At 36.4% G+C, this 20,242-nt stretch overlaps 1 protein-coding gene across 1 annotated transcript in view; it reads left to right on the forward strand.

The window, feature by feature from the left end:
• adgrb2 (adhesion G protein-coupled receptor B2) overlaps positions 1-12,637 on the forward strand; it is a 363,394-nt gene extending 350,757 nt beyond the window's left edge. Inside the window, exons 32-33 of the mRNA XM_065292273.2 lie at positions 6,622-6,675; positions 10,056-12,637. Of these exons, the coding sequence (XP_065148345.1) occupies positions 6,622-6,675; positions 10,056-10,232 (231 nt within the window). The 3' untranslated portion in view covers positions 10,233-12,637. The remainder of the gene's footprint in view (positions 1-6,621; positions 6,676-10,055) is intronic.
• Positions 12,638-20,242: the final 7,605 nt, after the last annotated feature.

A 20,242-nucleotide genomic window follows, 5' to 3' on the forward strand; every position in this document is an offset into this window, starting at 1 on the left:
GACTTTTGTGATACTTACATTCAGCTGTCAAAAAATTGGCAAGTGCATTTTTGTAAAAACAACCTATTTGGATTTTGTTTATAAATAAGTTTGAACTATGAGATATGTCTTTTTTTATGTATTCATAATTGCTCCATGAACTGTCAAATCTTATGAAGCTCATGTATAAGAGGATGCTCAGTGGTGAGCCTTTTTGAATAAGTAAGTCTGAATGATTTAAAGCCTTTGATTATATTAATGCTTATTTGCTTACACATATTTAGGATAACTGTTGGGACTGCTGGGGTACATTCATTACTGTAAGACAAAACAGGTTGGGAAACTGCAATAACAGCACTCATCTCTGATAAAAGGCCTTGTTTTGTGCTGCACACCCATGTTATTTTACTTTACCCACTACAGTATATTTAGCTTTTTTTTTCATTTCATTCTGTATTTTCATCTGAAACCTACTGTACTGTTCATTTTTTATGCATTATTACTGCTTTATTTTGTCATGATTCACTGCTGTCTGTCTTTGTCTCTCCTTGGTTTGAAACTACATGTTTTCTGTCATAGTTTGACTGTAACCAGACAGTTACCAAACCCAAGGGCGGCGATCAAAGAAAAGGTAAAATATTAAAGCTCATCCTGAGAGCCGTGTGTCTGAGCCATGACTTACTTAGACAATATCTCTGTTCCAAAACTTGAAGTGTCTCATTGCCTACTAAATGAGTCAGCTGCCTCCTAAGGAAACCTGAGAAGTAGTTTTATTAATAAATACATTTTTATATTTAAAAAATTTATTTATAATTTATTCTATAATAAAATCCCCTATACTCTGTAAAGGATAAGGGAGAGCAGGGGCGAAAGTACTAAGTAAAAATGTAATTTGAAAAGATAATGTTAAAGACAAAGATATATTTTTGCTGTGGTCAATAACTCAAAATTGTGGTCTATCAATACAAGTGGAATTTTAAACAACATTTTATTTTCACTTTGAACATAAATAGTGCATTGTTACTTTTGACCCTGTCAGCCAGGGCCGGCCCTGGCCAATTTGCTGCCCTAGGCAAGATTTCACCTGGTGCCCTTTAGAATCACAGAATCACAATTGTGTTCCAATCATTTTGCTCATAAACTTATACAGAAACAAACTGCACAGCTTTGTCTTTTTTCTTTATTTTGAAAATATTTTGGAAACACACACAAACAAACACGCACGCACGCATAATGTGGCTATACTGCACTGAAGCGGCAGTTTAAAATACAAACCCAGAATTTAGCGAACGTCAAGAACAACAAAGCGGAAACAACAATCAGACCGAGACGCGGGATTTACATAAAGTTACACGGACCATGTTTAAATTTCAATGTTTCTGGACAGAAATACCAACTTGTTCACTTTGTTTGGTATTAATAAGCTGCGCATTGGAGTGCTGGCTGCTCCCCGCGGTGCTGAAGACCAGGACCCGCTCTGACGGAGTACTGGTGGCACTTATGCACAGATATTGCATAATCTATTGGAAAGCGGACGAGTCATTAGTTGGGTTAGTAAAATAACGAAACTATAGATTTTAAATAGAAGAAAAAAATGTTTTTGTTAAAGAGATATTTTTTTTAAAAGTTTAAAAATGCACAACTCTTCTCAAGTGGAAGAAAGCTATACTTTTCCCATTACGTGCAACCTATCGGAAAGCGCAGATGAGTTCGTTGGGTTAGTAACGAAATTATAGATTTAAGTACAAAATAGAATTTATATAAAGAGAAATGTTGAAATAAAAAGTGCAGAACTCTTCTTAAGTGAAAGTAACGAATAATAATTATATAATAACGAATAATAGTTTCCAATGGCTTGCACGTAAATATCTGTGCATGTGCCACCAGTACTCCGTCCGAGCGCCTCTTCAGCACCGCGGCCAGCACTTATTAATACCAAACAAAGTGAACAAGTTGGTATTTCTGTCCAGAAACATTGAAATTTAAACATGATTTGTGTAACATTATGTAAATTCTGCATCTCGGTCTGATTGTTGTTTCCGTTTTCTTTGTCTTGACGTTCGCTGAATTCTGGGTTTATATTTTAAACTGCCGCTTCAGTGCAGTATAGAGCTATTTAACAAGCACGATCTTCCGAGATACTATGCTACTAATAATTCATTAATAACTGCTGTTTTCTTGTGCAGAATTAAATATTCATATTAAAATGTTTATATACATATATTTAAAAAAATAATAATTTGGGCGCACGGACGCCCCAAGGGGTCAGCGGCGCCCTTAGCATTTGCCTATTCCGCCTATGCCCAGGGCCGGCCCTGCTGTCAGCTATGACGAAAGTAACACACAGGTGGATCAAAAGTAACACAACAGAACACACTTGTTTTTAGTAAATATACTTGACTATGACCTTGTTAATATGTAACTGCAAACATATTTTGTCATTTATCTTTGCAAAAATTAAAAATTACATTTTCATTTTAAATTTCACTTTCATCAAATGTTTCAAAAGCAAACCAACAGTACAAACTTAAATTGTTGAGAATAAACATTTTTATAACAGTATGAACACCATGAAAATTAGATTAAATCAAATTATCATTATATACATTTTAAACAAAATGCAACAGTATAATCAGCGGTCGAAAAGTATCAAGTGTTACTTTCGTCCCGACAGGACATTTAAACTCCGTTTACTTTTATTTTGAAAAACTCTGAGAAGGCAAACTTCAGGATGTGTTACAGCACTAAATAACCTGTATATTGATCAGTAATAAACACATAAAACCAGAAACACAACGTGTTATAAGGAAAGAAATTACCAATTTAGGAATTTACTTATCATCGAAAACAGCTTTCTGGACTTACACATGCAAAACGGTGATGAAATAATGCAAAAAATGTTCAGCTCTGTCAAGGGTTGTGTGCTAAAGAAGCTGTCATAGTTTGAAATGCAAATGTTATCAGGGCTCGGAGAAAATTGCTTTGTTACTTTTGTCCCGCGTTACTTTCGCCCTGGTTCTCCCCTACATGCAATGCTACACTGTTTCAAATTCCTTGCATTTAAATTATTAAGTTTAATCAACTTGAATTTACAACTAATTTCAACTTTCTTGACTAGTGAGGAGTTGCTAGAAATTTTAAAAATAAAGTTGAATTAGCTTAAGTTATTTCAACTTTATTTATTTTTTAATTTATAGCAACTCCTCACTATACAAGAAAGTTGAAATTAATTAAAATTTCAAATTGAATAAACAAAAAAATTGAGTGCACCAAGTAATTACAGCCTTTACATGTGGCTAAAATGAGGCAGCATAACTGAGTTGATTAACATATTGGAATAGACTTTGCATCAGATCCAAAAATCTTCCATCAGTGGGCAACTCACCAGGTTTTGGAACAGAGCAAGTGCGCCTCTATTTCCTTCTCTCCCTATAGTCTCCATAGAAACTTCTAGTGCAGTACAGAACTCCCACATTGTTTAATCTCTTGCTCTCCCCTTCTGCCGTGCTGTAGTAGACACTGCTCCTTTTATCTCTTCTTTTATTGCGCATCAGCAGACTTCCTTTCTGACCTGTGCTTGTCGTTTCTCATTTGTGCAGTGGCCACAGAATACAGGTTGTGATTACTACCATGTTTCTGTACGTGTGTTGCTGTCTACGCACGCCCAATTACAGTTTTTCAGTTCCAATTTTTCAGACGCTCTTAGAGTTATAGCAGTTTGTGTAGTAGAGAGACACGGTTGTTAACCCTGTAGAAAGATTAATGGTGAGTCTTTCTGTGATAAATAGACTTTGGTGGGCAGCAAAAATAGGATAGGGAAAATAAAATCAATAAATTAAATAGCAGTACATTTATTTTTATTTACCTTGTCAGAAAAAAACTCAAAAATGGTCCCTTGCTGTCACTGGGGCTGTATTCTTAAAACATTCATATTTGTACCTTAACGGTACATATTGGTACCAAATGTATACATATATGTACCTAAATGATACATATTAGATCTTTTTAAAGAGCACTGCCCCAGTAAACCTGGTAAGCTGCCTACATAAGGCAATGTACAGTAGCAAAACTTTACTGACTTTCTACACAAAAAATAGTGCTAAACAACACCAAAAGCTCGTAATCATAGTGGAGCCATTTTTAGTGCTATAAAGCACCCATGAAGAACCATCCGGGGGTGATATAGCACCACTATTGCACCAGGTAGGGTTCTATATAGCACAATATGGTTCTACACAGGTACTACCTAGGTGCTATATAGCACTTAAAATGGTTCCCCTATGATTACGAGCCAGTGAACCACTTTTAGTGCTATTTAGCACCGTTAGGCAGCACAGCATGTGTCCTATCAAAGAATGCAAAATCCCAGAATGCATTGGCAAGTGCTTAGTCTGCTGATGATAAATGTACTCATAGTTCATTTATATGGTACTTTACAATAAGGTAATTGTATTTGTTAACTCTCTTGGGTCCTTACAGTAGGTGATTTGGCATCCTTAAGCAGTTTTGACCTGCACAAACATTTGTGCTTTTTTCAGTTGCTTAAAAACATAATAATGGCAAAAGTATCACAACACACTGTGTTCAGCACAAACTGGGCTACAATATGTGTGCAACATACATGTTTGTATTTTTGAGAGAAAAAATTAAATGCATTAGTAAAAATGAACTAATACAACATGATCCCACGAAATTCAGATTTTTTTGTGCCTTAAGCACACGTCTTTTTCGTGTCAATCGCACAAATTTCTATGAATAGTTTTTTGTGTCCATATCACGACTTTCTTTTTTTGTGTCTTTTTATGTGTTGTTTACTACGGAAGAGGATTAGGGCCACTGGTGAAATTTTTTTTTGAATTCTGACTTTATTCTCAGAATTCTGACTTTAATCTCAGAATTCTGACTTTAATCTCAGAATTCTGACTTTAATCTCAGAATTCTGACTTTAAACTCAGAATTCTGACTTTAAACTCAAAATTTGAATTCTGACTTTATTCTCAGAATTCTGACTTTATTCTCAGAATTCTGACTTTATTCTCAGAATTCTGAGATTAAAGTCAGAATTCTGAGATTAAAGTCAGAATTCTGAGTTTAAAGTCAGAATTCTGAGAATAAAGTCAGAATTCAAATATTTTTTTCACCAGTGGCCCTAATCCTCTTCCGTAGGTTTTCTCTTTTTTCCCATCTATTTTAAAATTATTGTCGCTTGGGTTTGGTGTAAGATTTGGGGTTTGGGTTAGGATGTACTTTAATGAATTGGTTTCTACGTTCTTCTTCCACTTTTAAAACTATTCTCGCCTGAAGTTGTGGTTAGAGTTGGGGTTTGGGTTAGGATGTCTAAAAATTTATCAGAAAGTGATTCTAACCCCAACCCCAAGCAACAATGGTAAGAAAATAGGAAAAAAACGGTACATAAAATGACACGAAAAAGAAAGTCATGCCACAAACACAAAAAACTATTTATAGAAATGTGTGCGAGTGACACAACAAAGACATTCCTGCTCAAGGCACCAAAAAAGAGCTGAATTTCAAGGCATGGACACAAATAAATTAATCAATTTTTCTTAATTATAACACGACTTTACATGAGATCAGTCTGAACTAATAACAAGCAATACAGTTTTTCAGCATTTATTAATTCTAATTAATTTAGTTAATTTGTTTATGTTAGTCCATTGTGCATTAACAGATTTAAACATATTTAGTTTAAAAATTTATTTGTAAATATTGAAATTAGCATGAACTAAGATTAATAAATGCTGTTAATGTATTGTTTATATGTTAGCTATTTCATTATTGCTCTATAGCTCTGTTGACAGCATTGCGTTAACAGTGCAAAATGTCACAAATACTAATACATTTTTTTAATTTGTAATGCATTAAATTTCGCTTTGGATAAAATATGTAAATTAAATATGTTAACAAATTTAACAACAAATATTGTAAAGTGTTTCCATTCATGGTTCAATATTAAAGAGTATTGGCCAAAAATGTATTAAATTTTTATATTAAAAACAAGAATTAAATGATGAGTTGTTTAGCTGGCAAAATGCACACTGAGTACCCATGCACCCATGTGTTTTACACATAAAGGTATTTGTGTGGCGTACAGAGTTGCTGCCTATGTAGAGATTTTCAATTTGATAAAGATGCTGCTATAGTAAGCAGCTGCCATATAGGCAGCTGACAGCTCACTGTAGGTTTTAGAAGAAAGCATACATCTCCATCTCATTTCTTACTCCTAAAGCAACACAATATACTTCCTCTCCATCCCTGTGATTGTAGTGCGGTGCTAACCTTCTTCCACTGCCGTAGTGATTCACGACAGACGTGTCCAATGTTGCTCATACGTGCTAAAGTAGTTACCTCTCCTGTCACAGCGCTTCAGACATTTAGGTTGTCTTTTGTGTAAAAGAAAGATGGTGGAAAAGAGTGCACAAGACTTTCGAGCTTGAATCCCTCACACTCCTCCATCTAGGCACCGAATATTCAAACGAACGTCGCTCCCCCTCCCAATACATGTCAGTGACTGTGATCCACCTCTTCTCTTTTTTCTGCCTCTCTCGCTTTCTGCCTGTCTCTCTTTCTCCCTTTCTGTCTCTGTACGTTTCTTTCCTTGCACCCTCATTTTCATTGCAACAGAGGGAAAGGCGATGGAGCATTTCGTCTGCCGGAGGTGAAAAGAATTCCTCGAGTGTAAGTAAAAAAGGCCTGACAAGGAGAGATGGAAAAGCATGAGGAAGTAAATGAAGGTTGTTGGAAGCAGAGAGGAAGCGGGATGGAAAGACAAGGAAATTGCGTTAGCATTCTCTTAAGAATATTGTTGGGCTCCTCTTCTGCATTAACAACACCTCTTTTTGACAAAATGCTGCTTCTTTAGCGTCTAGCATGCAAATTGGCTCCTTTTTGTATCCGTTTTGCCAACTGTCAGCCTGTTACATTGAGTGAATTATAATCAGGCTACTATCGCCCCCTTGTGGATGGAAACGTGATCATTTCAACCCTCAAGCTGTTAAGGCTTTAAATGAAAGGCAAAGAGAAGACATCTTTGTCCAAATAACAGAACATCTAGACACATATTGGACAAAAATTTATTTTGGATGGACAAACCCAAAAGATATATTCATATTAAACTTGAGCTGCATCTTGTTTTGAAGACTGCAGGAGTTGTGTCATTTCAGGAAAAAACATTCCTGTCCGTTCTTACTTTGGAGGCAGTTGTGGCCTAATGGTTAGAGAGTTGGGTTTGTAACTTGAAAGTGACTGGTTCAAGTCTCATGGCCGGCAGGTTGCGACTGAGGTGCCCTTTAACAAGGCACATTGCTCCCAGTGTGTTGCAGTGATAGCTGCCCCTATACTCAATGGGATGGGTTAAATGCAGAGGTCAGATTTCTAGTGTGGGTTACCTTACTTGACAATTGTATCACTTTCATTAAAATGTAACTGTTGGCGTAAATGTTAACTGTGATAATAAACATGGATGATGATATGCAGCAGACAAATGTGACCTCAGGAGGACGTAGCATTAAAAATAAAATGCAGATGGAAATGTTCTAGGTAAATCTAAACCACTTGTTGGGTTTGTTTGTATTTTACCTAACCATGGGCTGAAACAACACCACATTTTGCATTATAGTAGCTTGATTTAAAGGAATGTTTTTTCGGGATCGTACCACAGACTTTCTTTTCCGTGTCAGTTTCACGTATTGGTTCCTCGATTGTTTTTTCTTTCCTATTTTTAAACCGTTATTGCGTGGGTTTGGGGTTTGGGTGAGGATGTCACTTTAAATATTGGTTTATACTATTTTTTGCAGATTTTTAAACAGTTCTCACCTGACTTTAGGGTTAGAGTTGGTTTTGGATGTCATTTTATGTAACAGAAAGTCATTCTAACCCCACACCCACGCGACAATGGTAAGAAAATTGGAAAAACTATTGAGTAACCAATACGTGAAACTGACACGGAAAAGAAAGTCTGTGGTACGAACACAGAAAAATGCGGAGATCCGTCACAATGACACGGATAAATGAGCAAAATATTCCGTGACTATAACACGGAAATTCATGAGATCAGGTTGTCACTCTAATTTAACTCATCAAAATTTGTTTAATAATTAAAATTTTTCTATATGTTACAGCACTTTATGACTAGTCAAGATTTAAAATAGTAATGAAATTACTTGTACAGCCAATTTGATTATACTTAAACATTTAAGGCAACAAAATACCGAGCCCCTGAGGTGACATTGAAGTAAAAAATCTAAAGTTTAGTTTCATGTGCTCACGTAAAACTTTCATGTGCTCACGTGAAACTTTCATGTGCTCACGTAAAACTTTCATGTGCTCACGTGAAACTTTCATGTGCTCACGTGAAACCTTCATGTGCAGGATTTTTTTTAAGTTTAGTTTCGCATGCTCACGTGAAACTATCGCGCGCACACGTTAAACTTTCGCTTTCACGTGCATGCGCGATAGTTTCACGTGAGCATGCGAAACTAAACTTAAAAAAAATATTCTGCACATGAAGGTTTTGCGTGAGCACATGAAAGTTTTACGTGAGCACATGAAAGTTTCACGTGAGCACATGAAACTAAACTATAGTTAATTTTTGCTCCATGTCCCCTTAGCAGCGCAAAAAATAAATTTCTTTCTCTCATCCACGTCTTCCAAAACCTCAATGACTTTTATTCTTTTATGTTACCCAAAATAAGTTATTTACAGGACTGTTTTTATTATTATTTTACGTACAGTTTTGAAGGTTGTCAAATTCAGGTTATTGGGTATTTACTAAGCATGCGTAGTACGCACAAATTTGTTCATAAAATGTGCGTACGAACGTTTTAACTTTTAACAAAAACTTTCATACTAAATTTGCAAAAACGTAAGAACAACTTAGACCACAGGTGTGCAATAATCATGAACAACGAAATATATATATATATATATATATATATATATATATATATATATATATATATATATATATATGTATGTATAGTTGTTCTTACGTTTTTGTATACATTAAAAATAAAATTTAGTATGAAAGTTTTTGCTGAATCATTATTTGTAAGTTAACACGTCCGTATGCACATTTTACGAACAAATTTGTGCGCACACATGCTTAGTGGATGAGACCCATTGTCTTTCCACAGGAGAATATCATATGGTTTTGCAGCTGGTTATTTTTGTTTTGGGTGAACTGTCCCTTTAAGCATCCTTTTCCTACAACTAACAAACAACAAGAGGGAAGCAAGGAAACCTATTGTCAGTCACACCTCAAACAAGTCATTTATGTGGTGTTTTCCAATTCTGTCAAACATGCAATCAGCAGGCATTTGAGCCGAGGGGAAGCCAGCAGCAACTGCGTAATTGATCGCCTTGAATGTTTTGAAATATGCAGGTTCATTCATCTCCTTTTCAGACAGGTGGGAATAAATTGGGGAGGAGAGGAAAGAAGGGATTCATCAGGCATCATGACTAAAAGTCCCTTTAACTGCACCGACCCTCATTTTTATATTCTTACCATCCATCCCAGCCCAAGTGATTAGATTAATCAGCCTCTACTGTATAATGCAATTTGCATAAGAGGCTGTATAGCTGTAGGTTACATCATTACTTTATGGATTAGACTATATGCATTTTCACCTAATAAAGTCATGAACAGAAATAGAAGGGCATATACTTGCCACAGAAAATCCTGTAATGTGAATAGGTGAGCTGCTCCATATGTTGTTTAGTCTGTCGTAAACATAGCAAGACTGTAATTTAGAAGCACATTTCAGAACAGTTGAGTGTAATTTTTTTTTTAAACACACATTTCTATGACAAAATATCCCCAATTGCAAGACATGTTGTCACACACTGGGGTAACTGGGGTAAGTTGTCACAATGGATACTGTCCTGAACTGCCCTTTAGGCTTTTCAAACTTAATCAGAATTTGGCCGCACCTAATATTTATTAATAATATGGCAGGTAAAACATGTAAAAATTTTGTATGAGAATGTTTTTCTTTGGAGGATTAATATAGTATGGCTTGATCATGTTGTAATTATTTATCTCTTTTGTGAATGTTCAGGACAAATCCACCACAGACGACCAGCGATCTTGGGACAGCTTTAAAACCATGAACCCTGAGCAGTCGTATGGCAGCAGTGAACACAAGGACAGGCTGGAGTTACTCAGTAAACCCTGGGACACTTCCTCCGCAATCACACCGGACACGTCCGAAGGAGACTTCCAGACTGAAGTGTGAAGAAAACACACGTCATCCACAAACTGAGCGAAGACTAAACTCTCGTACAGTACATACACCGTCTGTGATCTTCAGCAGGACGTTCGCTAAAGGATTCTGTACTTGTTTACAGGTGCGAGGACAGATCAGAGAAGAAGAAGCTCTATTCTATATTTTCACACAGAGACACTAAAAGAACGTGTGGGGCTGGGAGTGTATGGTAAACATTTTTAACAAACTGTTTCTGAGATGTCTTGATTTTACTCCAGAAAAGATTCTCTTTCACCTGTTTGCAGATTTGGGAATTTAAAAAAAGTAATATTTCTGCACCCTTCTTTTTATAATGGAGAGAAAAAATCCAGTACTAATGATTCGCACACTGTTGAACCCTTAGGGTTTTTCCTCTTTTTCATTCCTTGGATGATTCTAGTTCCGTTATAGTTTATCTTTTTGGTTTTTTGGGGAGAGAGGGAAAGTTTTAAAACGTTCATTAATATGTGCCATCTTCTGCTTTTCATCTCTGCATCAGACATACGGTACACCACACACAACATCATTTTAGTGTTAAATATCTTTTGTGTGTGTGTGTTTTCATTTTGATTGTTTGTCCGATCTTCGATTTTTGTTTCCTAAAAAGTCACCTAAACTTCAGGTATCATGTTTTTGCTAGGCACTGATAAAGGATTTAGAGACTTTTGATTTATGTTTTCCAAAATGTGGGGCAGAAAATATTGTGCGTTACGTGTGATTTGATATCATTTGCAACAGCTGTTCATGCACACTAGGAAAATATTTTTGATCCCGCTTAGCTGTGAGCCTTCAATCCTACACAAAACAAAAAGGAGAAATCACATTTATTTTCCTCAGTTATTTCCCACTGTTTTCCTGGCAGCATGGCGTTCCAGAATGGGTTTACCCAGTAGGACATAGACACACCTGGATCTGAGTACTAAATTTAAAGAACTGCTAGTGTTTACCATTGCTTTTTCATTTTGATCTACCAACATAAAAGTGAATGATGGTGCCAAGTTTCCACATAGTACTTCTGATACTTTCCCATCTTTGTGCTGTGCTGTACTGTGTTATGTTTCTGCTTTTGCAGAAAGTGGCGGTTTGTGATGTTTTCATTTAAATCCAATGCTCTGTTTCAAAACCTAATGAGCTGCCTACGGAGGAAGCGTTTTAGGACTTTATGAGTTCGCTCCTGACGCGGAGGCTGTTCTATAATGCAGGCAACCTAATTATGCTGCCTACTAAGATGCCTTGTTTTACCCAAATTCTAAGTCAGTATTGCATGAATCCTTTGCGCAGAGGGCCATCCCACAATGCACTGTGACAACCCAGAGGAGAAAATATTGTTTAGAGGTTTTCTTTATTTTAGTTCAGGAGGACTTAAAAATGCCAGGGTTATTTTCAACCCAGCGATGGGTCCAAAAGGGACGAGTCCAGCCCCTTGGGTTGTAATTTAACTTTGTTTCTATCCCAAAATGCAGGGCTGTTTTAGCCAATTGTTGGGTCAAGTATAACCATTTTCAAGGGTTAATTTAACCCAATGGCTGGGCTCGTCCCTTTTTGACCCAATGCTGGGTTGAAAATAACCCAGCTTTTTTTATTATAGTCAAATGATGTTGAAACCTATCCCAGCAATCAATAGCTGTCATTACACCATTTAGGTTAAAGGGATAGTTAACTCAAAAATGAAAACTCTGTCATCATTTACTCATGTTGTTACAAACCTGTATAAATGTTGTTGTTCTGATGAACACAAAGGAAAATATTTTGATACATTTTGTACAATGGGGTCCACGATGGGGTTTGGTTATAAACATTTTTTTTTCAAAATATCTTCCCTCGTGTTCATCAGAACAAAGACATTTATACAGGTTTGTAACAACATGAGAGTCAGAAAATGATGACAACATTTTATTTTTTTGGTGAACTGTCCCTTTAACTATAGACTATTATAGTTTGGCTATGAGTAACCAACTTCTAGCCAAAATAAACTTGAATTTGGTTACATGTCATTTTTGCCAAAATAACTTGAGCAATATATACGATATTCCAAAGTCACCAATGTTTTTGGTGTCATTTATTTATATTATATTTTTTGACATCTATTAAACTACCAAATTTCACCTTTTTTTAGCCTAGACGTCTGGGCTGTGTTTGGACGACTATTTCAGGTTTTATAAATGCAAAATCTATTGCTGGGATGAAATAAATGTTAAAATGCATTAAGAGCATGTAGCTATAAAACTTTTTAGATCTGGATTTGGGTAAATTTGATGAAAAATATTTAAGTGCACACTGAAACCTTCAAAAATCTTGATTGCATATTGAATTTGACCTTAGACATTGTTAAGATGGAGACGTTTGTGAGATTTCTCAGACTTTTTCTAATTAGAAATATCTGAGAAAGAACTTAAAATTGCGATTTGATTTCTGCTTGATGTCTAGTAAAAAATAATTAAAGAGATTAATTTTTTTCAGAAGTCCAAAACAAATACTGAAAAAATATCATTCATGCTAAAAACTTCAGCTCAATTTATCAAGGACTTTCTCACCCAGTGTGTTCTGTGTTCCTTTGCTCATTAATGTATTGTGCTGTTAGCTTGGCAATTAGTGAAGCACTATCCACAGCGTTCCAAAATCATCCACATACGAGCTTCCATGACGGGTGTCTATACAGGCATCGCTAGGCTTTGCAACAGAGTGTTTATTTTTTATCTTCGGCATTACCCTACCAGTAAGCCTGAATTGATTCCGCTTTATTTCTGCTCTCCGACTGCAGAGTTTGACAGTCGGCTTAATGTTAAGCAGACTGCAGAGGTCATCTTTGTCAACCCATTCCTCTTTACAACCAGTTCATTAGTTGTGTTGGCTGATGTAACTGCACACGGTGACTTGGAGTGGCAAAGCGAGGGAGAAAGTGGAAATGGAGAGAGAGGTGTGGTAATTATCTGGCCGGAATAGCGATTTGTCATGACATTTTTCTTACTTGGCGCAAGTTTTTATCTGTTCAAAGATCCCTGAAGTCAGCACATCATATAGGCACAGTGGCAGGACAAGAGCATGCCATTTCAGCCTTTGGAAGTAATCTACACTAATGGGGTACACGAGCTCCTCGCTTCCCATGATATATATCTCCAAACCGCTGTTTCAGTTAAAACTAGTTTATCTTTCCTTTATTAACCAAGATTCAAGGTTGCGCTCATATAGGAGTTTAATATTATGAATGTGTGGTATTTTTGGTCACAGGAAGTGAGTTCATTCATACCAAACCAAACAGGTAAGTCCTCCATTTTATGCAGCTGTATGCATACAATACATTTACAGTGCCTGTTTTGTTTCGTTTTTTGCTGTTTTGTCTGATGCAGTTGTCAGTTTTTTTCATAAATTCCTCATTCTCCTTTGCATACGTATGAGTGTTTGATTTTTTTTATAAATGTTTACAGACCCCTACTTACTGTAGCTGGAGCATTACACCTTAAATCCCACTAAATTAACTATGTTTTGAACAGATTTATGTATTGCTCTTTGAAATCTTGCGATTCTTGAAAATGGCCTTACATTTACATAAAATTTGGAGGATTATGAGGAGGATTATGGTCACGTTTGGTAAATGATCGGAGAACAATCTAATGGCAAACCTATTGAAGATCAAACCCGTTTCCTTGGACTTCCTAATCTATGGGATGTTTTGTCATGTTTTAAACTTTGGATCTTTTCCTTGCCAGCACACACAATCCCATTGGCTAAAGAAGATGGCTATTAAAGAAAATCCTACTTGCACCATTTAAGTTTTTTATACATAAGATTGTACAAAGTAGTCCTCTACTGTTTTCATAGAGTGTCTTTTTATATGAAAATAAATTTTCAAACAGATTTAAAGCTTTGTTTAGTGTTTCCTTCTCGTAGATTCAGTGTTTTCAAACAACAATTATAAAGTTTTCTCCTCGACGTTTTTGAAGATCTAATTAGGATGTTCTTGTTCTGATTCTAAATATATAGGTGTCTACTATGTGCTCATCTTTCCCCTTGGGTAGGACATCCTATGAACGTCTTATTCGTTATTATTTGTTCAATTTTCATTATTATTAAAGGGATAGTTCACCCAAAAATGAAAATTCTGTCATTTTCTCACTCTCATGTTGTTTAATTTCTTTGTTCTGATCAACACGAAGGAAGATATTTTGAGAAATGTTTGTAACCAAACCATTTGTGAACCCCATTCACTTCCATAGTATTATTTTTTTTATATATGGAAGTTAATGGTGCTCCGATGGGGACCATGAATTTATACACTTTTTAACAACATGATAACAAAATTTTCATTTTGGGTGAACTATCCCTTTGAGAACTCATATTACAAAGGTTTTAAAAAGTAATTTTGAAGACAGGGTGTGATCACGATGCTGGGTTGTTTACCAAATGCTGATGTTGTTTATTTTGGGCTTAGTGTGTGAATTTAGTTCAATTTATTAAACTGAAATTTGGATAGAAAGAGAATGAAAGAAAGAAGCAAAGATAATCACAATGCCTGCGAAGTCGAAATAATCTATTGGTGTGTATAATTCAGCCAAATGATTAAAGCTCTGTTCCAGAACAATGGCGATTAGCTAGACGTCCATTTCAAGCAGTCTGTCTCCGCTTACGCGCTCATCAGACCATATTCGTCTCCCGTTGTTTCCAGACGAGAACAATGAGTGCAAATTGTGTTTTCCGCAATCGCAAATATTTGGAGGCCCCTTAGAAACCCAAAAGATTGCCGACTTGATCCCTTGTCTGTGCTGTTCAAATGAAAGCGCTTCTGCGTTGTGTCCCTTCCGAGGGCCTCTTTGGCAGATTGCCTCATCTTAAATGCAATTGGCTTAACGTCCAATAGGCAGCCTCTTCAAGCCTCTGCGCTATCAATCCGATGTGCTGTGCCTGTGAGTGATCTAATGCGATGGCTCTGAATGTGGCCCCCAGGGCCCCTCCACGAAAGTGTGAAAGTGGGATGAGTGGAAAGGTTGCTCTATTCAGCAAGGGAAGATTCGTGTCCGGGTAATGAGGTGTCCTGCGCAGCCTCTCATTCAGTTGCCTGCTAATAGCATCTATCGCCTCTTCAAATGAGGCTTTGAGAGCGATCTTCTTTTAGCTTGTTATTCCTTACAGTATACTTTGTTTTTCACATCTAATTGAACAGATATAAGCACCCATGAGTCAGTGTTTTCTTTTGTTATTTAGAGATTTGACCTCCATCAAATGAGCTAAATGCAAAGATTAACTCACACAGAACTGGACATTCAAAGTGGCTCCTGAGTTTAAGCTAATCATGCCTCAAAGAGCCCCTCTATTTTCAGCTTTTTTCCACATTTGTAGCTAACCTGAACTAACAATGTGCAATAATCTTTGTTAATGTTATAGTTAATGGCAAGAAGCTCAGATGCAAAAGCCGCTAAACGTCACTTCTGTCAAATCCCCTCAGGCCATTCAGATATACCGCTATGCTTGGCAGAATCCGCTAAATCCCACATTGAATTTTTAACAAAGTCCTCTAAGTACATGGAAGATGAATGACGACGCGTGAAACAACCATGGATCACATTCAAACTAGTGTCCCTTGTGAGTAATTGGACCTGATTACATCCGAATGTGGCAGTGACATGGATCACAGTGCCCCCTAATGTGTGGTTCAGTTTCTTAATTCTTACATTTTGACTTTCATCATTTGTAATGTTTCTAGTTGCATCATTAGTAACTGTTTACCATGTCTTGTCCAAAGAAGTGGATTTTTAGGAGTGGAGGTTTGTGCCAAACTTGCATGCTCTTAGAGGATTTTGCAGAAAAAGAAATTCAAATTTGTACCAATGAAATGACTAAAGTGACGTTTGTGGAACTAAGGCATTTCAATATTGATGTTTATAGTAACAACTTTTGATTGTAAAAATGTATTAGTAAATGCTGAATTTAAAATGAATTAAGATTAATAAATGCTGAATTATGCCAGGAATACACTGCAGGATTTTTGCACACCTATAAGATCACATTATGTGGCAATGATTGTTTAATCTTGGGTACAACAAATATGTAAACTGTACGATGATGACACTGAAGCTCGACGGCTGCATTACACGTTAACGCAACGTCACCAGCATGCGCTAGTGGTAAACAACTACCAGTACGCAGATCGTAGCCGCAAACACACTGTGCGTTGATCATGCCTCTTTTACTGTACAACATATGATAAAGAGCCATGAGAAATCACAGAAATCGCGACGATTGTTTCACGCAATCTTACATCTGGACAGCCAAAAATCATGCAGTGTATCCGAGGCTTAAAATATTGGTCATTTTTAGTTCATGTTAGGTATATAGCAAGCAATAGCCGAGACTAATTATAGATCAAATATAGTCAAGCTATAAGTAACTCCTTAGGCCCTGTTTACACAAGATCGCTTGAGGGTGAAAACATAAAAATATTTTATCGGATGAGCGACGATATTTTGAAATGCAAAAAAGTGAAATCATCCTCCAGGAAGGAAATCTTAAAAACGCTCTAACGCCACGTTCCCATCTAAAGGGTAAAAATGCTAAAGTCTGCTCATGCTGGCTCTCGTCGTGTATGCGTTTACATCACAGGTATGCGCCAGTTAGGGAAAAAAACAACAAAAATGTCGGATTATTTCCATACGTCGGACCTTCAAGTCTTTTCAGCAGTTGTACAAAATATTCACAGCTTAGTATTACTGATCAGAGAAGGTGCGTTAATTACCCTTATCAAATTGTTGATGCACCAATTTGTCGGAGGCAAACCAGACGGCTTTGGACGAGACCTGGGAGAACAAGAAAAAGGGTTGTACGCAGGCGCGTGGACTTAGCGTTGTTGTGTGTCAGTGCTTCACATTTCTACATTACTACATCGTATATCACACACTTTTCGTCACCATATGCACACAGAATAAAAAGTGATAATGCAACTTCGGATTGTTTCCGTGTAAACGTAGCCTTTGATTTGGTTACATGCCGTTTTTGCCAAAATGTTCAATATGATTTGCTTTCATTACTTTTACATGTTCTAAGCGTAAATGCATCGTCTGTTTTTGGGCTACAGTTAGATGCTGGGAAATGTTTACAAATGCAATCTTATAAGTGTTACTAAGACGTTTTGTGTGGGTTTATTTTTCACAAAATCTCATAGTGTCTTGGCCCTTCTTCTCTATTAGTTTCTCAATCAAATATTATAAACATTTACATAAAATACCTTACATAATGCGATAACCTAAAGCATTTGGTACATGCTATAAATCCTGCCTATTTTTTGTACTTCTCTTTCTCTCTCTTGTTTTTTAAAGCTGGTTAAACGCTTCGTGTCTCCCAAAAGAAAGTGCACCTTTAATGTGGGAAAAAAAAGTGGTTTCATATGGCGTTAACTAGATGTTTCTCCTTCTCTGGATGCCTGGAGGACGGCCATGGATAAAGGGCACATTCAGGACTGTATAGGCTGCAGGGAATGTCACATGCCACACTCAACACAAAGATCATCAACCCTAACCCAAGCTTTAAGGCAAAACAAAAACAGATCCATACTAGCATACACTTTGTCAAAAAGGAAATAGTGCTTGGTGCTACCTAGACAGGAATGCATCTGTGCTTCTCATAGCATTCAAAGGATATGAACTCTCTGTTGGACCTATACGGTTAACATTAAACTCTTTGTGGTTTGAGTTTAGCTAAATGAATGTTTTGAAGACAAAAGATGTGCATTTATTTTTGCTTCCAAACCATTTTAATGATGCTGTCTGGATTCATGGCTTGCCATAAAGTGACCCAGCCATGACATTAAGAGTCTGCACAAATGAGCTATCTTCTTGAATAAGTCAAAGCATGATTTATTTTACCCTTTTATTCACAGTTCTGCTTTAATACAAGAAAAACAATGGCCATTCTGTTAAAAGTGTTTTCTCTGACGCACATTTTAATGCACTGCCCATTTCTTTTGTGAGCTACTTTAATCAATGTAATTAGCAAAAAGAAATACGAGTCTGAAAATGGATTTGGTCAAAAATAAAAAGTTAAAGACTAACAGTTAAACAGCTTTCCTTCAAAACATATTTTCTTCATTGCATATTTAAAGAAATTGTTCACCCAAGCATTAGAAATAGAACACAGAAAAATGAATATGACCATACGGTAATATTCATGATCATTAATATGACCATTAAATATGATGCAAGTCATCATTCACTCAAAAAATTAATATCTGCTCTAGATTTTAAATTTGATGCATCAAGTTGAATGTTGATGACATCATTCATCATTCACTAATGCATCTAGAGACCAAACATCATTGACATTAATCCTGTTAGCAGAGATAATATGAGAGTTGCGAGGCCAGATTATCAGTGAATAAACCTAATACATAAACATAGGCAACATTATCTCACGAAAGTCATGTTATAGTCACGAAAAATGTTATACATTTAATTGGGTGCATGGCACAAAATTCGTCTTTTTTTGTCCATTGAGCACGGATGTCTATAAATAGTTTTTCGTGTCCGTGGCATGACTTTTTTTGTTTCATTTTATGTATTTTTTTCTCTCTTTTTTTCCTATTTTTAAATCATTGTCGTATTTTTAAATGTGTTTCTTCTGCTTTTAAAACTATTCTCACCTGGAGCTGGGGTTAGAGTTGAGGTTTGGGTTAGGATGTCTAAAAATTTAACAGAAAGTGATTCTTACCCCAACCCCAGGCGACAATGGTAAGAAAATAGGAAAAAAAGAAAACAATACATAAAATTAAACTAAAAAGAAAGTTGTGCAATGTACACGAAAAACTATTTATAGAAATTTGTGCGAATGACATGAAAAAGACATTCTTGCTCAAGGCATCAAAGCTGAATTTCGTGCCTTGGACACAAATAAATTAATCTATTTTTTTGTGACTATATAACACGACTTTCCGTGAGATCAGTCTGACATACAGTAGATGCTTGAACCTACATGAATTTTTATTTTTGTATGAATTATTTCTTCCTTTTGCTCTCTCTGCCTCTCAATGCTCTATACATTGTTATTTCAGCACAGAGAAGGACAATCTCAGGAAAATGATGCATAATTCACAGTGACTTTCAGGCATTCAGGCAGGGACTGGGAGCCTGAGGGCTTGGCCCATACTGAGCTATCTTTGGATGCCAATCCACTCTCGTGACTGAAGCGAGCAACGGCAAAACTAACAACAGGATGTCCACAGATGTCTAGCAATGCACAAATACGCCAAACATAGTTTATGGTTAACAGAAAAACGGCTTGGTTATGCTCATTGCACATTACATATCTCTTGTTTTCAGTGTTGCCACCTCTGATGCCGATAGTTACAGTAGATACCCAAGAGTACCTCCGCAATCTATTCAATTACTTTCTTGTCGTTCTTCCAGTTGTAGCCCTTTTGAATGTCACGGTATTTCAGACTCATATTACTGTGGTATCTGTTCTTTCAACCTTTTAATCATAGTGTCACATCACTGGCCATGTTGCTTTAGTGTCTCCATCCTTATGAAATCAGTCCTGTGGAACGCTAATGTTATTCAAAGGGCAGCTTCGGTTGATGGCGCAGTTCATTCTGTCATCAGCTTTGAAAACAGAGCAGTGAAGCAGCTTCACATTATTAAGCCTAAATTATAAGCACAAACTCAGGCACTGTGGTTTTTATATATTGAAATATGTACCTATGTTTTACCGAAAGTCAAGGTTAGCTGCAGACTGTAAGACCCTATTAAAATTTAAGTACGGAAGCTTTCCCATGGAAGTTGGAACTATTACATGTTGGTGTGACAAGACCAACCCACTTTTTAAGACAAATTGCATTGGATCCATTAACTCTTTCGCAGATTTAGCAAATATGTCTGTTCAGTAAAATCCATTCCACTAAAGGAATTTTCTTAATAAGTTAAACTCCGTTCCTAGCTCCGGCCTTGACTTCCACTCTGCTGTTTTCTCAAACCTATTCCACTTGGCTAATTTAGAGTCCATATAAATTAAACTCCATT

This window comes from Paramisgurnus dabryanus, chromosome 19 (assembly GCF_030506205.2).
Source record: "Paramisgurnus dabryanus chromosome 19, PD_genome_1.1, whole genome shotgun sequence".
Taxonomy (NCBI): Eukaryota; Metazoa; Chordata; class Actinopteri; order Cypriniformes; family Cobitidae; genus Paramisgurnus; species Paramisgurnus dabryanus.